At 47.5% G+C, this 16,454-nt stretch overlaps 1 protein-coding gene across 1 annotated transcript in view; it reads right to left on the reverse strand.

The window, feature by feature from the left end:
• The window catches only part of LOC135572049 (catenin delta-2-like), a 368,899-nt gene that overhangs the window by 326,555 nt on the left and 25,890 nt on the right, over positions 1-16,454 (reverse strand). The window contains exons 6-7 of the mRNA XM_065019050.1: positions 15,920-16,040; positions 4,459-4,470 (exon numbers count right to left, since the gene is read on the reverse strand). Coding sequence (XP_064875122.1) covers positions 4,459-4,470; positions 15,920-16,040 — 133 coding nt within the window. The remainder of the gene's footprint in view (positions 1-4,458; positions 4,471-15,919; positions 16,041-16,454) is intronic.

Raw genomic sequence — 16,454 nt, forward strand, 5'->3', positions numbered from 1 at the left:
GTGTGTGTGTGTGTGTGTGTGTGTGTGTGTGTGTGTGTGTGTGTGTGTGTGTGTGTGTGTGTGTGTGTGTGTGTGTGTGTGTGTGTGTGTGTGTGTGTGTGTGTGTGAGAGAGAGAGAGAGACCCAAGACTAGATAATTAGTTATAAACGGAAGGCAGCTGCCTCCCTTTGACACTCCACTGATGGTTATTTACAAAGATAAGTGTTTGAATATGGGCAGAGAAGAGGAGAGAGGATGTAGGGAATAGAGAAAAGGAGAGCACTAATTAGAGTAACGGACACACTCCTTCATTGTCTGTTTCATTCTTGTCATCCACCTCTCTTCTCCTCTCTTCCCTCCCTTCTTTGATGTCTCATGGACACTTACTGAGTCACTGCTGAGGCTCCCCAAATCAAAGTGTACAACTGAAGTTAGGATGAAGGGATGGAGGGAAATAAGGGGGATGGAAGGATGGAGGGATGGATGGAGAGAGGGACGGTTGGAGAGAGGGACGGTGGAGAGAGGGACGGTTGGAGAGAGGGACGGTTGGAGAGAGGGACGGTTGGAGAGAGGGACGGTTGGAGAGAGGGACAGTTGGAGAGAGGGACGGTTGGAGAGAGGGACAGTTGGAGAGAGGGAACTGGCCTCCCATGACACTATATACAGTCAGAAAAACACAAGGAGGAGAAAATAAAAGGAATATGCAAAAAAGTCCCCTGCTGTGTTCTGCTCTTAACTTCCTCTCTGGGTGCTAAAAAGGAAACCCGGATGGTATTATAATAAGTTACTGTATAAATATAATGATAAAACCACAGCGCTAAGTATTTCTTCAGCCCGCTGCTCCTGGGGATTTACCTCAGTCTATAAACAAAGGCATTGAAGTTCTTACTTTGATGTTTCTGCTCAATGTCAATGAATATCAAACTTCTGAATCAAGACTTTATTATGGTTAAACGAGTAGATGGCGCAACACAACCCACACATTCAGTAGCGCAGTCATGCAATAGCTAAGAGTGTGTGTTCACTGTCAGCTCCCATCTTCTTTCAAAAGAAGAAATAAATTATATCCTAAGAGTAATAGCACTTCACAATTCTGACAATGGAATTTAGTCTAATCTCTGTAACCGATGGACTTGAACATGACCTGACAACAGCTAAGGCCATCTCTTAGAATGGGCCATCTCATAGAATGTGTCTACATTCACGTCAACAGAACTCTCTGCAAACAGCACAACCTTGGCCTGTGTTCTGTTCTCTACAACGTGCCCCTTGAAGCATCACGACTCAGCTGTATAAATGCAGTATTCAGAAGCATTGAACCTTCAGAGACGACATTCAACAAACACACACACAGACGCATGGATGCTATTATAATAAGGTACAATAAATATCATCATAAAACCACATCGCGGCACCTTAGTGTAGAATGATGGGTCTGTTATTGGGGTCACACCCCCATCCCTAGTGTCATACCCCCATCCCTAGTGTCATACCCCCATCCCTAGTGTCATACCCCCATCCCTAGTGTCATACCCCCATCCTTAGTGTCATACCCCACTCTTGTGTGTCACACCCCCATCCCTATTGCCACACCCCCATCTATAGTGTCACACCCCATCCCTAGTGTCACACCCCATCCCTATTGCCACACCCCCATCTCTAGTGTCACACCCCATCCCTAGTGTCACACCCCATCCCTAGTGTCATACCCCCATCCCTAGTGTCATACCCCCATCCCTAGTGTCATACCCCCATCTCTAGTGTCACACCCCAATGCCACAACCCCATCCCTAGTGTCACACCCCCATACCTAGTGTCACACCCCCATCCCTAGTGTCATACCCCCATCCCTAGTGTCACACCCCATCCCTAGTGTCATACCCCATCCCTAGTGCCACACCCCATCCCTATTGCTACACCCCCATCTCTAGTGTCACACCCCATCCCTAGTGCCACACCCCATCCCTAGTGCAACACCCCATCCCTAGTGTCACACCCCATACCTAGTGTCACACCCCCATCCCTAGTGTCATACCCCCATCCCTAGTGTCACACCCCCATCCCTAGTGTCATACCCCCATCCCTAGTGCAACACCCCATCCCTAGTGTCACACCCCCATCCCTAGTGTCACACCGCCATCCCCAGTGTCACACCCCATCCCCAGTGTCACACCCCATCCCTAGTGTCACACCCCCATCCCTAGTGCCACACCTCCATCCCTGGTGCCATACCCCCATCCCTAGTGTCACACCCCCATCCATATTACCACACCCCCATCCCTAGTGCCACACCCCATCCCTAGTGCCACACCCCCATCCCTATTGCCACACCCCCATTCCTATTGCCACACCCCATCCCTATTGCCACACCCCCATCCCTATTGCCACACCCCCATCCCTAGTCACCCCATCTCTATTGCCACACCCCCATCCCTAGTGTCACACCCCCATCCCTATTGCCACACCCTCATCCCTATTGCCACAACCCCATCCCTAATGCCACACCCCCATCCCTAGTCACCCCATCTCTATTGCCACACCCCCATCCCTATTGCCACACCCCCATCCCTAGTGTCACACCCCCATCCCTATTGCCACACCCCCATCCCTAGTGTCACCCCATCTATATTGCCACACCCCCAACACTATTGCCACACCCCCATCCCTAGTGTCACACCCCCATCCCTATTGCCACACCCCCATCCCTAATGCCACACCCCATCCCTAGTCACCCCATCTCTATTGCCACACCCCATCTCTATTGCCACACCCCCATCCCTATTGACACACCCCATCCCTATTGCCACACCCCATCCCTATTGCCCACCCCCATCCCTATTGCCACACCCCATCCCTATTGCCACACCCCCATCCCTAGTGTCACACCCCCATCCCTATTGCCACACCCCATCCCTAATGCCACACCCCCATCCCTAGTCACCCCATCTCTAGTGCCACACCCCCCATCTCTATTGCCACACCCCCATCTCTATTGCCACACCCCCATCCCTATTGCCACACCCCATCCCTATTGCCACACCCCCATCCCTAGTGTCACACCCCCATACCTAGTGTCACACCCCCATCCCTAGTGTCATACCCCCATCCCTAGTGTCACACCCCCATCCCTAGTGTCATACCCCCATCCCTAGTGCCACACCCCCATCCCTATTGCTACACCCCCATCTCTAGTGTCACACCCCCATCCCTAGTGCCACACCCCATCCCTAGTGCAACACCCCCATCCCTAGTGTCACACCCCCATACCTAGTGTCACACCCCATCCCTAGTGTCATACCCCCATCCCTAGTGTCACACCCCCATCCCTAGTGTCATACCCCCATCCCTAGTGCAACACCCCCATCCCTAGTGTCACACCCCATCCCTAGTGTCACACCCCCATCCCTAGTGTCACACCGCCATCCCCAGTGTCACACCCCCATCCCCAGTGTCACACCCCATCCCTAGTGTCACACCCCCATCCCTAGTGCCACACCTCCATCCCTGGTGCCATACCCCCATCCCTAGTGTCACACCCCCATCCATATTGCCACACCCCCATCCCTAGTGCCACACCCCCATCCCTAGTGCCACACCCCCATCCATATTGCCACACCCCCATTCCTATTGCCACACCCCCATCCCTATTGCCACACCCCCATCCCTATTGCCACACCCCATCCCTAGTCACCCCATCTCTATTGCCACACCCCCATCCCTAGTGTCACACCCCCATCCCTATTGCCACACCCTCATCCCTATTGCCACAACCCTATCCCTAATGCCACACCCCCATCCCTAGTCACCCCATCTCTATTGCCACACCCCATCCCTATTGCCACACCCCCATCCCTAGTGTCACACCCCATCCCTATTGCCACACCCCCATCCCTAGTGTCACCCCATCTATATTGCCACACCCCCAACACTATTGCCACACCCCCATCCCTAGTGTCACACCCCATCCCTATTGCCACACCCCCATCCCTAATGCCACACCCCCATCCCTAGTCACCCCATCTCTATTGCCACACCCCCATCTCTATTGCCACACCCCATCCCTATTGACACACCCCATCCCTATTGCCACACCCCCATCCCTATTGCCACACCCCATCCCTATTGCCACACCCCCATCCCTAGTGTCACCCCATCTATATTACCACACCCCCAACACTATTGCCACACCCCCATCCCTAGTGTCACACCCCATCCCTATTGCCACACCCCATCCCTAATGCCACACCCCATCCCTAGTCACCCCATCTCTAGTGCCACACCCCCATCTCTATTGCCACACCCCCATCTCTATTGCCACACCCCCATCCCTATTGCCACACCCCATCTCTATTGCCACACCCCCATCCATATTCCACCCCCATCCCTATTGCCACACCCCCATCCCTATTGCCACACCCCCATCCCTATTGCCACACCCCCATCCCTAGTCTCCCCATCTCTAGTGGCTGCATTATTACTTGCCACATGACCTTAAATTATACCACTTTGTTTCTCTCGGTCATCCATGCTATTTCAATATTCAAATAATCATTTGGTGGCATATACAATAAAATCAATAGGTATTTTTCACCATGTAAGGTACTATTCACCATTATAAAATGGCCTTCTTGGTATGTGTGCAGTGATATAAGGGAAAAGGGTGTATTCTTATTGATCAGGATGCCTGCACCTCTGCTGTTACTACTGTAGGTGGAAGCATAGGCCTCTTTAACTCAGCTCCTCTTTAAATATTACATTTCTCCTTTTTTTAATGCAACTCTTGCAAGAAAACCACATCTGCTGACAATCTCTTTAAGTGTTCGAGAACCGTTCACATTCCATGTGATGGATTTTGTTGGTCTTTACTTGTTGACCTTATCTGTTCCGTCTGTCATTGAAGAGCCTGTTAAAAACATTTTAGCAGACATTACAGTTATTGTATACATTCCATATAAAGAGCATGTGATCCAAGTGTCTGATGCCCATCCCAATCCCCTGGAAAAAGACCCTTTCCTCTCTCACCAATAACCACCATTGAATCTCAGTTAAAATAACAAGGAATAATAATGACCGACATCCTCTCCTAATCTGTCCAGAACTAATTTTACAGTAACGTTTTGAAGAAACAAAAATGTATTAAATGACATTGTCGTATAGTTAAATCCTTTCTTCTCTCTTTCCTAAGCCAAACCCAACCCCATCCCAACCTCCCCCTCCCAGTTTGCCACCCCCATTACCACACCTAAGCCAAGTTTGTCCCAACCTCCCAGCCTTGCCCACCCTTATCCTCCCAAGCTAAGCTTGTCCCAACCTCCCAGCCTTGCCCACCCTTATCCTCCCAAGCTAAGCTTGTCCCAACCTCCCAGCCTTGCCCACCCTTATCCTCCCAAGCTAAGCTTGTCCCAACCTCCCAGCCTTGCCCACCCTTATCCTCCCAAGCTAAGCTTGTCCCAACCTCCCAGCCTTACCCACCCTTATCCTCCCAAGTCAAGCTTGTCCCAACCTCCCAGCCTTACCCACCCTTATCCTCCCAAGCCAAGCTTGTCCCAACCTCCAAGCCTTACCCACCCTTATCCTCCCAAGCCAAGCTTGTCCCGAACCTCCCAGCCTTGCCCACCCTTATCCTCCCAAGTCAAGCTTGTCCCAACCTCCCAGCCTTACCCACCCTTATCCTCCCAAGCCAAGCTTGTCCCGAACCTCCCAGCCTTGCCCACCCTTATCCTCCAAAACTAAGCTTGTCCCAACCTCCCAGCCTTACCCACCCTTATCCTCCCAAGCCAAGCTTGTCCCGAACCTCCCAGCCTTGCCCACCCTTATCCTCCCAAACTAAGCTTGAAATTTCTTCAGCCAGTGATGGTCAAGCAAATAACTGTGGGTCTCAAGGTAAATGACCATTAATTAACATAAACACATTTAGCATCTCCTGGCTTCCACTTCCTACAAGCCACTGATGAAGACCTTTGAAACAAATCTACATTTTAAAAAGTCTAATAAATCCTTGTATTATAGCATACACCTTCACAATAAATCCATTATTTATTTTAGACAGGTGTATAAAGAAACATGATATGAAGAAAATGTAGTCTATTTCAGAAGAACAGAATAGCATAGTCTGAGTTGTCCTTATGTTAGATCTGGCTATACCATATGGCTGTGGGCTACATTAGTTCATTTAGAAGACAAGATTTACGTAGAATTCCGTTGCATTATTTTATATTGTTATTATAATTGTTGTATTATATGGCCACTTTTTCTCCCCAATTTCGTGGTATTGGTAGTTACAGTCTTGTCTCATCGCTGCAACCCCCATACGGACTCGGGAGAGGCGAAGGTCGAGAGCCGTGCAACCTCCGAAACACAACACAGCCAAGCAGCACTACTTTTTGACACAATACCCACTTAACCTGGGAAGCCAACCGCACCAATGTGTCGGAGGAAACACCGTACACCTGGCGACCGTGTCAGCGTGCATTGTGCCCGGCCCGCCACAGGAGTCACTAGTGCACGATGACCATCCCTGCTGGGACCATCCCTGCTGGGATCATCCCTGCCAAACCTTTCCCTAACCCGGACTGGGCCAATTGTGCATTGCCACATGGGTCTCCCGGTTGTGGTCAGCTGCGACAGAGCCTGGACTCGAACCAGGCTCTCTAGTAGCACTGTGATGCAGTGACTAGGACCACTGCGCCCCTCGGGAGGCCATTTTATATTATTTTATAGTATTTTTGTTTGTGTATTTCTTATGAATCCCAATTAGCTGCTACCAAGGCTACTCTTCCTGTGGTCCAGCAAAATTAAGGCAGTTTATACCATTTAAAAAACATTACAATACATTCACAACACACTCTGTGCCCCTACTCCACCACTACCACATATCTACAGTACTAAATCCATGTGTGTGTGTGTGTAGTGCGTATGTTATCGTGTGTGTGTGTGTGTGTGTGTGTGTGTGTGTGTGTCTGTGCCTATGTTTGTGTTGCTTCACAGTCCCCGCTGTTCCATAAGGTGTTTTTTTGTTGTTGTCTGTTTTTTAAATCTAATTTTACTGCTTTCATCACAGTTACTTGATGTGGAATAGAGTTCCATGTAGTCATGGCTTTATGTAGTACTGTGTGCCTCCCATAGTCTGTTCTGGACTGTGAAGAGACCTCTGGTAGCATGTCTTGTGGGGTATGCATGAGTGTCTGAGCTGTGCGGCAGTACTTCAAACAGACAGCTCGGTGCATTCAACATGTCAATACCTCTCACAAATACAACTAGTGATGAAGTCAATCTCTCCTCTACTTTGAGCCAGGAGAGATTGACATGCATGTTATTAATGTTATCTCTCTGTGTACAGACAGGGGCCAGCTGTGCTGCCCTGTTTGAAGCCAAATGCAATTTTCCTAAGTCCTTTTCTGTGGTACCTGACAACATGACTGAACAGTAGTCCAGGTCTGACAAAACTAGGGCCTGTAGGATCTGCCTTGTTGATAGTGTTGTTAAGAAGCCAGAGCAGTGCGTTATTATGGACAGACTTCTCCCAGTCTCAGCTACTGTTGCATCAATATGTTTTGACCATGACAGTTTACAATCTAGGGTTATTCCAAGCAGTTTAGTCATCTCAACTTGCTCAATTTCCACATGATTTATTACAATATTTAGTTGAGGTTTAGGGTTTAGTGAATGATTTGTCCCAAATACAATGGTTTTAGGTTTAGAAATATTTAGGGCTAACTTATTCCACCCACTCTGAATGTCACGACTTCCACCGAAGGGCATCGTCGCCGGTCTACTAGCTGCCACCGAAGGGCATCGTCGCCGGTCTACTAGCTGCCACCGAAGGGCGTCGTCGCCGGTCTACTAGCTGCCACCGAAGGGCATCGTCGCCGGTCTACTAGCTGCCACCGAAGGGCGTCGTCGCCGGTCTACTAGCTGCCAACGAAGGGCGTCGTCGCCGGTCTACTAGCTGCCACCGAAGGGCATCGTCGCCGGTCTACTAGCTGCCACCGAAGGGCATCGTCGCCGGTCTACTAGCTGCCAACGAAGGGCATCGTCGCCGGTCTACTAGCTGCCACCGAAGGGCATCGTCGCCGGTCTACTAGCTGCCACCGAAGGGCATCGTCGCCGGTCTACTAGCTGCCACCGAAGGGCATCGTCGCCGGTCTACTAGCTGCCACCGAAGGGCATCGTCGCCGGTCTACTAGCTGCCACCGAAGGGCATCGTCGCCGGTCTACTAGCTGCCACCGAAGGGCATCGTCGCCGGTCTACTAGCTGCCACCGAAGGGCATCGTCGCCGGTCTACTAGCTGCCACCGAAGGGCATCGTCGCCGGTCTACTACCTTCCACCGAAGGGCATCGTCGCCGGTCTACTAGCTGCCACCGAAGGGCATCGTCGCCGGTCTACTACCTTCCACCGAAGGGCATCGTCGCCGGTCTACTAGCTTCCACCGAAGGGCATCGTCGCCGGGCTACTAGCTTCCACCGAAGGGCATCGTCGCCGGTCTACTAGCTGCCACCGATCCTTCTTCCTTTTCTTTTGGTTATGTCTGTTTTGTGTTTCACATAGTTTCATGTTGGTTAATTAGGGGGGGTATTTCATTCAACATTTCCTTTGGGGTTTTGTGTGAGTTTTGAGTTTCGTTTTATTAGCTCATGTTCGCCAGGTGGGTTTTCCCTGGACTGTGTCTGAGTGGGGTTTTCGTGGCTACTACTGTAGTCCGGTGTTCTGTTGTTTTTTTGAGCTAGTTAAATAAAACGCCCTTTTCCTTGGAACTCGTATCTCCTGCGCCTACATCTCCTTGGGGAGAATTGACACTGAAACTAACTGCAGCTCTTTGTTAAGTGTTGCAGTCATTTCAGTCGCTGTAGTAGCTGACGTGTATAGTGTTGAGTCACATAGTATGAAGAATACAATTGAAAAAAGCTGAATAAAACTGAAATATTTTGTGCGCACATGCAGATATTCTGTGATGAGCGGTTAACAAAGAAATAGGTCCTCCTATATGCTTAATTTAGAGATATTAATGTAACTTTAGTTGTTCTACAAACCTTGGGCTATATGTTGATTTTTAATATATTGTAAGGCTGCATGATGAGACTCTAATGATGGTTTGAAAAAAGGCATGAGCTCTGCTTTGTTTTTTTTTGCGCAGGCTGTACACACTACATTAGTCTCTCATTCACAATGTGACAAGCACTTGATAATGCCTCGATTTTCACTGTGGCGTCGCCGTTGTGGCCGTAATGCACCCTAAAAAAATAATACATGCCTTTTGCTGTGCAATCTGAAGCTCTCACATGAGTCTCTGTCAAGTGACGACAGACACATCGGGGACACAACTGCGCGTGTCCTTATCCAATTCCCAGGTGCATATTGAAGATATTGGAAGAACTGTCCACATTTATTTTTCGTCAGCCAACAAGATGCGTGAGGCATAACGAACAGCAAAAGCACTAGCCTATGTCAATCAACTATCCCCATTAGTACAAAAGTTGACCTATTCTATTCTGTGTGAAAAATAAATATTCCAAACATAGTCTGGGACAGTTGTAGAATGTGATAGATCCTAAATTAATACAACCACTAGCATAAAAAAATTATGTTTTATGCAATGAGCTTGACGCTACAGATCAGAACGTTTAGCTTAAAATGTTTATAAACTATTAGGCTATTTCTTGACATTTTAAGTGCAGCAATGTGCACATGGTAGCAGGCTATAAGTGTGAATGTTCCATTAGCAGGAAAACAACATGATCAAAAGTGACCATCAATGTGATTCTGCTTGTAATGCTTTTATTACAAAGGTGCATTTTATATGGTGAAAATTATCTTCCCCAAACTTGAAACACACACTGCTTATGTCGGCCAGTTAGGCTCTATACCCCTTGTAAAGCAGATTAATGTGTTTAATTTTAAGAAGTTATTTGGCCACTTTAGTTATCAAAACATATAGACCTATGGGCTAGGCTACACAAGGTGTGATACTAACCTTATTAAAACATATAGGACTATGGGCTAGACTACATGAGGTGTAATACTAACCTTATTAAAACATATAGGACTATGGGCTAGGCTACATGAGGTGTAATACTAACCTTATTAAAACATAGAGGACTATGGGCTAGGGTACATGAGGTGTAATACTAACCTTATTAAAACATAGAGGACTATGGGCTAGGCTACATGAGGTGTAATACTAACCTTATTAAAACATAGAGGACTATGGGCTAGGCTACATGAGGTGTGATACTAACCTTATTAAAACATACAGGACTATGGGCTAGGCTACATGAGGTGTAATACTAACCTTATTAAAACATAGAGGACTATGGGCTAGGCTACATGAGGTGTGATACTAACCTTATTAAAACATACAGGACTATGGGCTAGGCTACATGAGGTGTAATACTAACCTTATTAAAACATAGAGGACTATGGGCTAGGCTACATGAGGTGTGATACTAACCTTATTAAAACATATAGACCTATGGGCTAGGCTACATGAGGTGTAATACTAACCTTATTAAAACATAGAGGACTATGGGCTAGACTACATGAGGTGTGATACTAACCTTATTAAAACATAGAGGACTATGGGCTAGACTACATGAGGTGTGATACTATGATTTGAACAAGTCACAAAAAAAAGGACTTGTGAATGATGCTGATACTGTTTGTTTATGCTGGGCATCATTCACAAGTGATAATATATCAATCACAAGTGATAGGCTAATAGTATAACCCATCAGAACATTATTGACTTAATATTGTCTTTACCTATAATAAATAATATATATGTGACTTTTGTTTTCATTTAGAATGGACCAGTATCATACACCTGTCTCAAAACAGGGGAGCAAACTACATGTCCTCTATGCACTTCAACAGTGAATGGAGGTAGCTTTTCCCGGGGTGTATTTTCATGTCAGCCAGGTAGGCTATACTCATGGTGTAAAGAGAAGCAATGTGCTTAACATTAGGAAAGATCATAAATAAATATAATAGGCCTAGCCTATAGAAATGTGGTTCAAAATGAGCTCGTGGGCTCTCATGAAGTGTTTGGTTTGATTTTGATCACATTTGAAGTGTATAGTTTGATTTTTGATCACATTTGCATTGATGTCAGAGTGATTAGAGGGACAATGGAGTGCTGAGTACCAGGCAGTTAGCAAGTTTGGTAGGTTACTAATGACCATCAGCAGCATCAAAGCTTGGAGAAGCCTAGTTACCATGACTACATTTGACTGCCTTCATGACTCGTGACTGACTGCCTGTGTGGCGGTAATACGGTCACTGTAACAGTCCTAGTCTGGTGTGGCGGTAATACGGTCACTGTAACAGTCCTAGTCTGGTGTGGCGGTAATATGGTCACAGTAACAGTCCTAGTCTGGTGTGGTGGTAATACGGTCACTGTAACAGTCCTAGTCTGGTGTGATGGTAATACGGTCACCATGACAGTCCTAGTCTGGTCTGGTGGTAATATGGTCACTGTAACAGCCCTAGTCTGGTGTGATGGTAATACGGTCACTGTAACAGTCCTAGTCTGGTGGTAATGTGGTCACTGTAACAGCCCTAGTCTGGTGGTAATACGGTCACAGTAACAGTCCTAGTCTGGTGTGATGGTAATACGGTCACCATGACAGTCCTAGTCTGGTCTGGTGGTAATATGGTCACTGTAACAGCCCTAGTCTGGTGTGATGGTAATACGGTCACCATGACAGCCCTAGTCTGGTGTGGTGGTAATATGGTCACTGTAACAGCCCTAGTCTGGTGTGGTGGTAATATGGTCACTGTAACAGTCCTAGTCTGGTGTGGTGGTAATATGGTCACTGTAACAGTCCTAGTCTGGTGTGGTGGTAATACGGTCACAGTAACAGCCCTAGTCTGGTGTGGTGGTAATATGGTCACTGTAACAGCCCTAGTCTGGTGTGGTGGTAATACGGTCACCATGACAGCCCTAGTCTGGTGTGGTGGTACTACGGTCACCATGACAGCCCTAGTCTGGTGTGGTGGTAATACGGTCACCATGACAGCCCTAGTCTGGTGTGGTGGTACTACGGTCACCATGACAGCCCTAGTCTGGTGTGGTGGTAATATGGTCACTGTAACAGCCCTAGTCTGGTGTGGTGGTAATATGGTCACTGTAACAGCCCTAGTCTGGTCTGGTGGTAATATGGTCACAGTAACAGCCCTAGTCTGGTGTGGTGGTAATATGGTCACTGTAACAGCACTAGTCTGGTGTGGTGGTAATATGGTCACTGTAACAGCCCTAGTCTGGTGTGGTGGTAATATGGTCACTGTAACAGCCCTAGTCTGGTCTGGTGGTAATATGGTCACTGTAACAGCCCTAGTCTGGTGTGGTTGTAATATGGTCACTGTAACAGCACTAGTCTGGTGTGGTGGTAATATGGTCACTGTAACAGCCCTAGTCTGGTGTGGTTGTAATATGGTCACTGTAACAGCCCTAGTCTGGTCTGGTGGTAATATGGTCACTGTAACAGCCCTAGTCTGGTGTGGTTGTAATATGGTCACTGTAACAGCACTAGTCTGGTGTGGTGGTAATATGGTCACTGTAACAGCCCTAGTCTGGTGTGGTTGTAATATGGTCACTGTAACAGCCCTAGTCTGGTGTGGTGGTAATATGGTCACCACAACTGCCCTACACACAACACATCCATAGAGCAGTTATATACAGTATGCTGTCTTTCCAATGTCCACTTGGCCCATTGGCATCAGTGTTACTTCTATTGTTACTTCATATAGAAGAATAATTACTTGGGGAAAGTAGCGTATAGATTTTATTGGGAGAATATTGTCTCAGTTTATGATGAGCTGGCATCCTGTATGTGGCCTTATGTGGTTATCACCTTATCCTACTTCTTCTTGTTCTCAGAGTAAGGGGCTCCCGCTGCCTATCAGACAGATCCTGGCTGAATCCATTGGACTGGATGTTGATCTCCTTTCCCCCCTGTGCCTTCAGAATGTTGACTATCAGACAGATCCTGGATGAATCCATTGGACTGGATGTTGATCTCCTTTACCCCCCTGTGCCTTCAGAATGTTGACTATCAGAAAGGTCCTGGATGAATCCATTGGACTGAACTTGGATGTTGATCTCCTTTACCCCCCTGTGCCTTCAGAATGTTGACTATCAGACAGATCCTGGATGAATCCATTGGACTGGATGTTGATCTCCTTTACCCCCCTGTGCCTTCAGAATGTTGACTATCAGAAAGGTCCTGGATGAATCCATTGGACTGAACTTGGATGTTGATCTCCTTTACCCCCCTGTGCCTTCAGAATGTTGACTTTGGTCTGATAGTTCAGAATGTTGACTTTGGTCTGATAGTTCCACATCTTGAAGATTCCCATGTAAAGGTGTTCAGCGTTCTTCTGTTTTACTCCAATCCTATGGCATCGTTCCAGATCCTCTGGTGATGTACCCACTTCAAGTTCCTATGGCATCGTTCCAGATCCTCTGGTGATGTACCCACTTCAAGTTCCTATGGCATCGTTCCAGATCCTCTGGTGATGTACCCACTTCAAGTTCCTATGGCATCGTTCCAGATCCTCTGGTGATGTACCCACTTCAAGTTCCTATGGCATCGTTCCAGATCCTCTGGTGATGTACCCACTTCAAGTTCCTATGGCATCGTTCCAGATCCTCTGGTGATGTACCCACTTCAAGTTCCTATGGCATCGTTCCAGATCCTCTGGTGATGTACCCACTTCAAGTTCCTATGGCATCGTTCCAGATCCTCTGGTGATGTACCCACTTCAAGTTCCTATGGCATCGTTCCAGATCCTCTGGTGATGTACCCACTTCAAGTTCCTATGGCATCGTTCCAGATCCTCTGGTGATGTACCCACTTCAAGTTCCTATGGCATCGTTCCAGATCCTCTGGTGATGTACCCACTTCAAGTTCCTATGGCATCGTTCCAGATCCTCTGGTGATGTACCCATTTCAAGTTCCTATGGCAACGTTCCAGATCCTCTGGTGATGTACCCACTTCAAGTTCCTATGGCATCGTTCCAGATCCTCTGGTGATGTACCCACTTCAAGTTCCTATGGCATCGTTCCAGATCCTCTGGTGATGTACCCATTTCAAGTTCCTATGGCATCGTTCCAGATCCTCTGGTGATGTACCCACTTCAAGTTCCTATGGCAACGTTCCAGATCCTCTGGTGATGTACCCACTTCAAGTTCCTATGGCATCGTTCCAGATCCTCTGGTGATGTACCCACTTCAAGTTCCTATGGCATCGTTCCAGATCCTCTGGTGATGTACCCACTTCAAGTTCCTATGGCATCGTTCCAGATCCTCTGGTGATGTACCCACTTCAAGTTCCTATGGCATCGTTCCAGATCCTCTGGTGATGTACCCACTTCAAGTTCCTATGGCATCGTTCCAGATCCTCTGGTGATGTACCCACTTCAAGTTCCTATGGCAACGTTCCAGATCCTCTGGTGATGTACCCACTTCAAGTTCCTATGGCATCGTTCCAGATCCTCTGGTGATGTACCCACTTCAAGTTCCTATGGCAACGTTCCAGATCCTCTGGTGATGTACCCACTTCAAGTTCCTATGGCAACGTTCCAGATCCTCTGGTGATGTACCCACTTCAAGTTCCTATGGCATCGTTCCAGATCCTCTGGTGATGTACCCACTTCAAGTTCCTATGGCATCGTTCCAGATCCTCTGGTGATGTACCCACTTCAAGTTCCTATGGCATCGTTCCAGATCCTCTGGTGATGTACCCACTTCAAGTTCCTATGGCATCGTTCCAGATCCAAGTTCAAGTTCCTCTGATATCAGTTTGACCACATAGCTGGAAAGGTCCCAATTCTCCTTGTCTTCCCGTAAGGACAATATTCTAATGTTGTTTTATCTCATTCTATTTTCTTGCTTGTCTAATTCATGTTCCAAAAGTTTGCAGCTTTGTTTCCAAAAGGTTCGCTCATGCGCACGCTTTGTTGGTGCACGTCTAACATAATAGACAACTGCTTTGGTGAAAATTGAGAGCATTTTAGCTACGATTACCTGGATATCCTTTAGCTGTTCATTGCTCTCGTTTGCATCTCCAATTTGTTCCTTGTCTTTTCTGCTGAGGGAAGCCATGGCTTGTAGGGTTCTTGTTGCAATGTCGGTTTACCAAATGATTGGTTCACTGTTGTACATAACTGAACACTCACTCTCTCCCAGCTAGACAGATCACTCTCTCCCAGCTAGACAGCTCACTCTCTCCCAGCTAGACAGCTCACTCTCTTCCAGCAAGACAGATCACTCTCTCCCAGCAAGACAGATCACTCTCTCCCAGCTAGACAGCTCACTCTCTCCCAGCTAGACAGCTCACTCTCTCCCAGCTAGACAGCTCACTCTCTCCCAGCTAGACAGCTCACTCTCTCCCAGCTAGACAGCTCACTCTCTCCCAGCTAGACAGCTCACTCTCTCCCAGCTAGACAGATCACTCTCTCCCAGCTAGACAGCTCACTCTCTCCCAGCTAGACAGCTCACTCTCTCCCAGCTAGACAGTTCACTCTCTCCCAGCTAGACAGCTCACTCTCTCCCAGCTAGGCGTCTCAATCTCTCCCAGCTACTTGAGGATATATTGATCTATCGATGTTAGAGGCTTAACTTAAACTTTGTTGTCTGGCTTCTAACCACAGTTTTTTTCTGAACAAACCAGAGCTACTCACTCCCCATGCACCTCGTCAACAACTCCCTCACACTGAGGACAACAGTCAGACCACATAACATGTTAAAGACAAGCTATAGACCAAGGACCCAATTACCTCAATACGGAAGAGTAAATAACAGCAGAGAGGGAACGATTCAGTGCTTGCATTGCATTCATATAGGGATTCACCTTGAGGGATGTGTTGTGCGCGTGAGAGTGTTTTTGAGTGTGTGTGTGTGTGTGTGTCTGAGTGTGTGTGTGATGAGTGTAGTCTTACCGGGCCTCTGGAGTGTAGCAGTAGCATAGAGCTCGTGTGATATCTTGTACTGGTCGGAGGCGTGGTGGGCAGCCAGTCTCCTAGGAGACAGAGTAGCGTAGCTCCCTATGCCCGAACTCATCTAGGGAATCACATGTGTACAACATACACGATTATCTAATGTCACATCTTTGCAATGAATATTGACATATGTAATGCCTTCAGAAAGTGTTCACACCACTTGACTTGTTCCACACTTTGTTGTGATACAGCCTGAATTTAACATTAATTAAATGTAAAAATTTGATCACATCACTGGCCTACCAGCATCCCGGAGTAGCGTATTCACTGTTGACGTTGAGACTGGTATTTTGCCAGTACTATTTAATGAAGCTGACAATTGAGGACTTATGAGATGTTTTTTTTCTCAAACTAGACACTCTAATGAACTCGGGGCCTCCCAGTCCTCTTTCTATTATGGTTAGAGCCAGTTTGCGCGGTTCTGTGAAGGGAGTAGTACACGGCGTTGTACGAGATCTTCAGTTTCTTGGCAATT

Source organism: Oncorhynchus nerka, linkage group LG6, assembly GCF_034236695.1.
Source record: "Oncorhynchus nerka isolate Pitt River linkage group LG6, Oner_Uvic_2.0, whole genome shotgun sequence".
Classification (NCBI taxonomy): Eukaryota; Metazoa; Chordata; class Actinopteri; order Salmoniformes; family Salmonidae; genus Oncorhynchus; species Oncorhynchus nerka.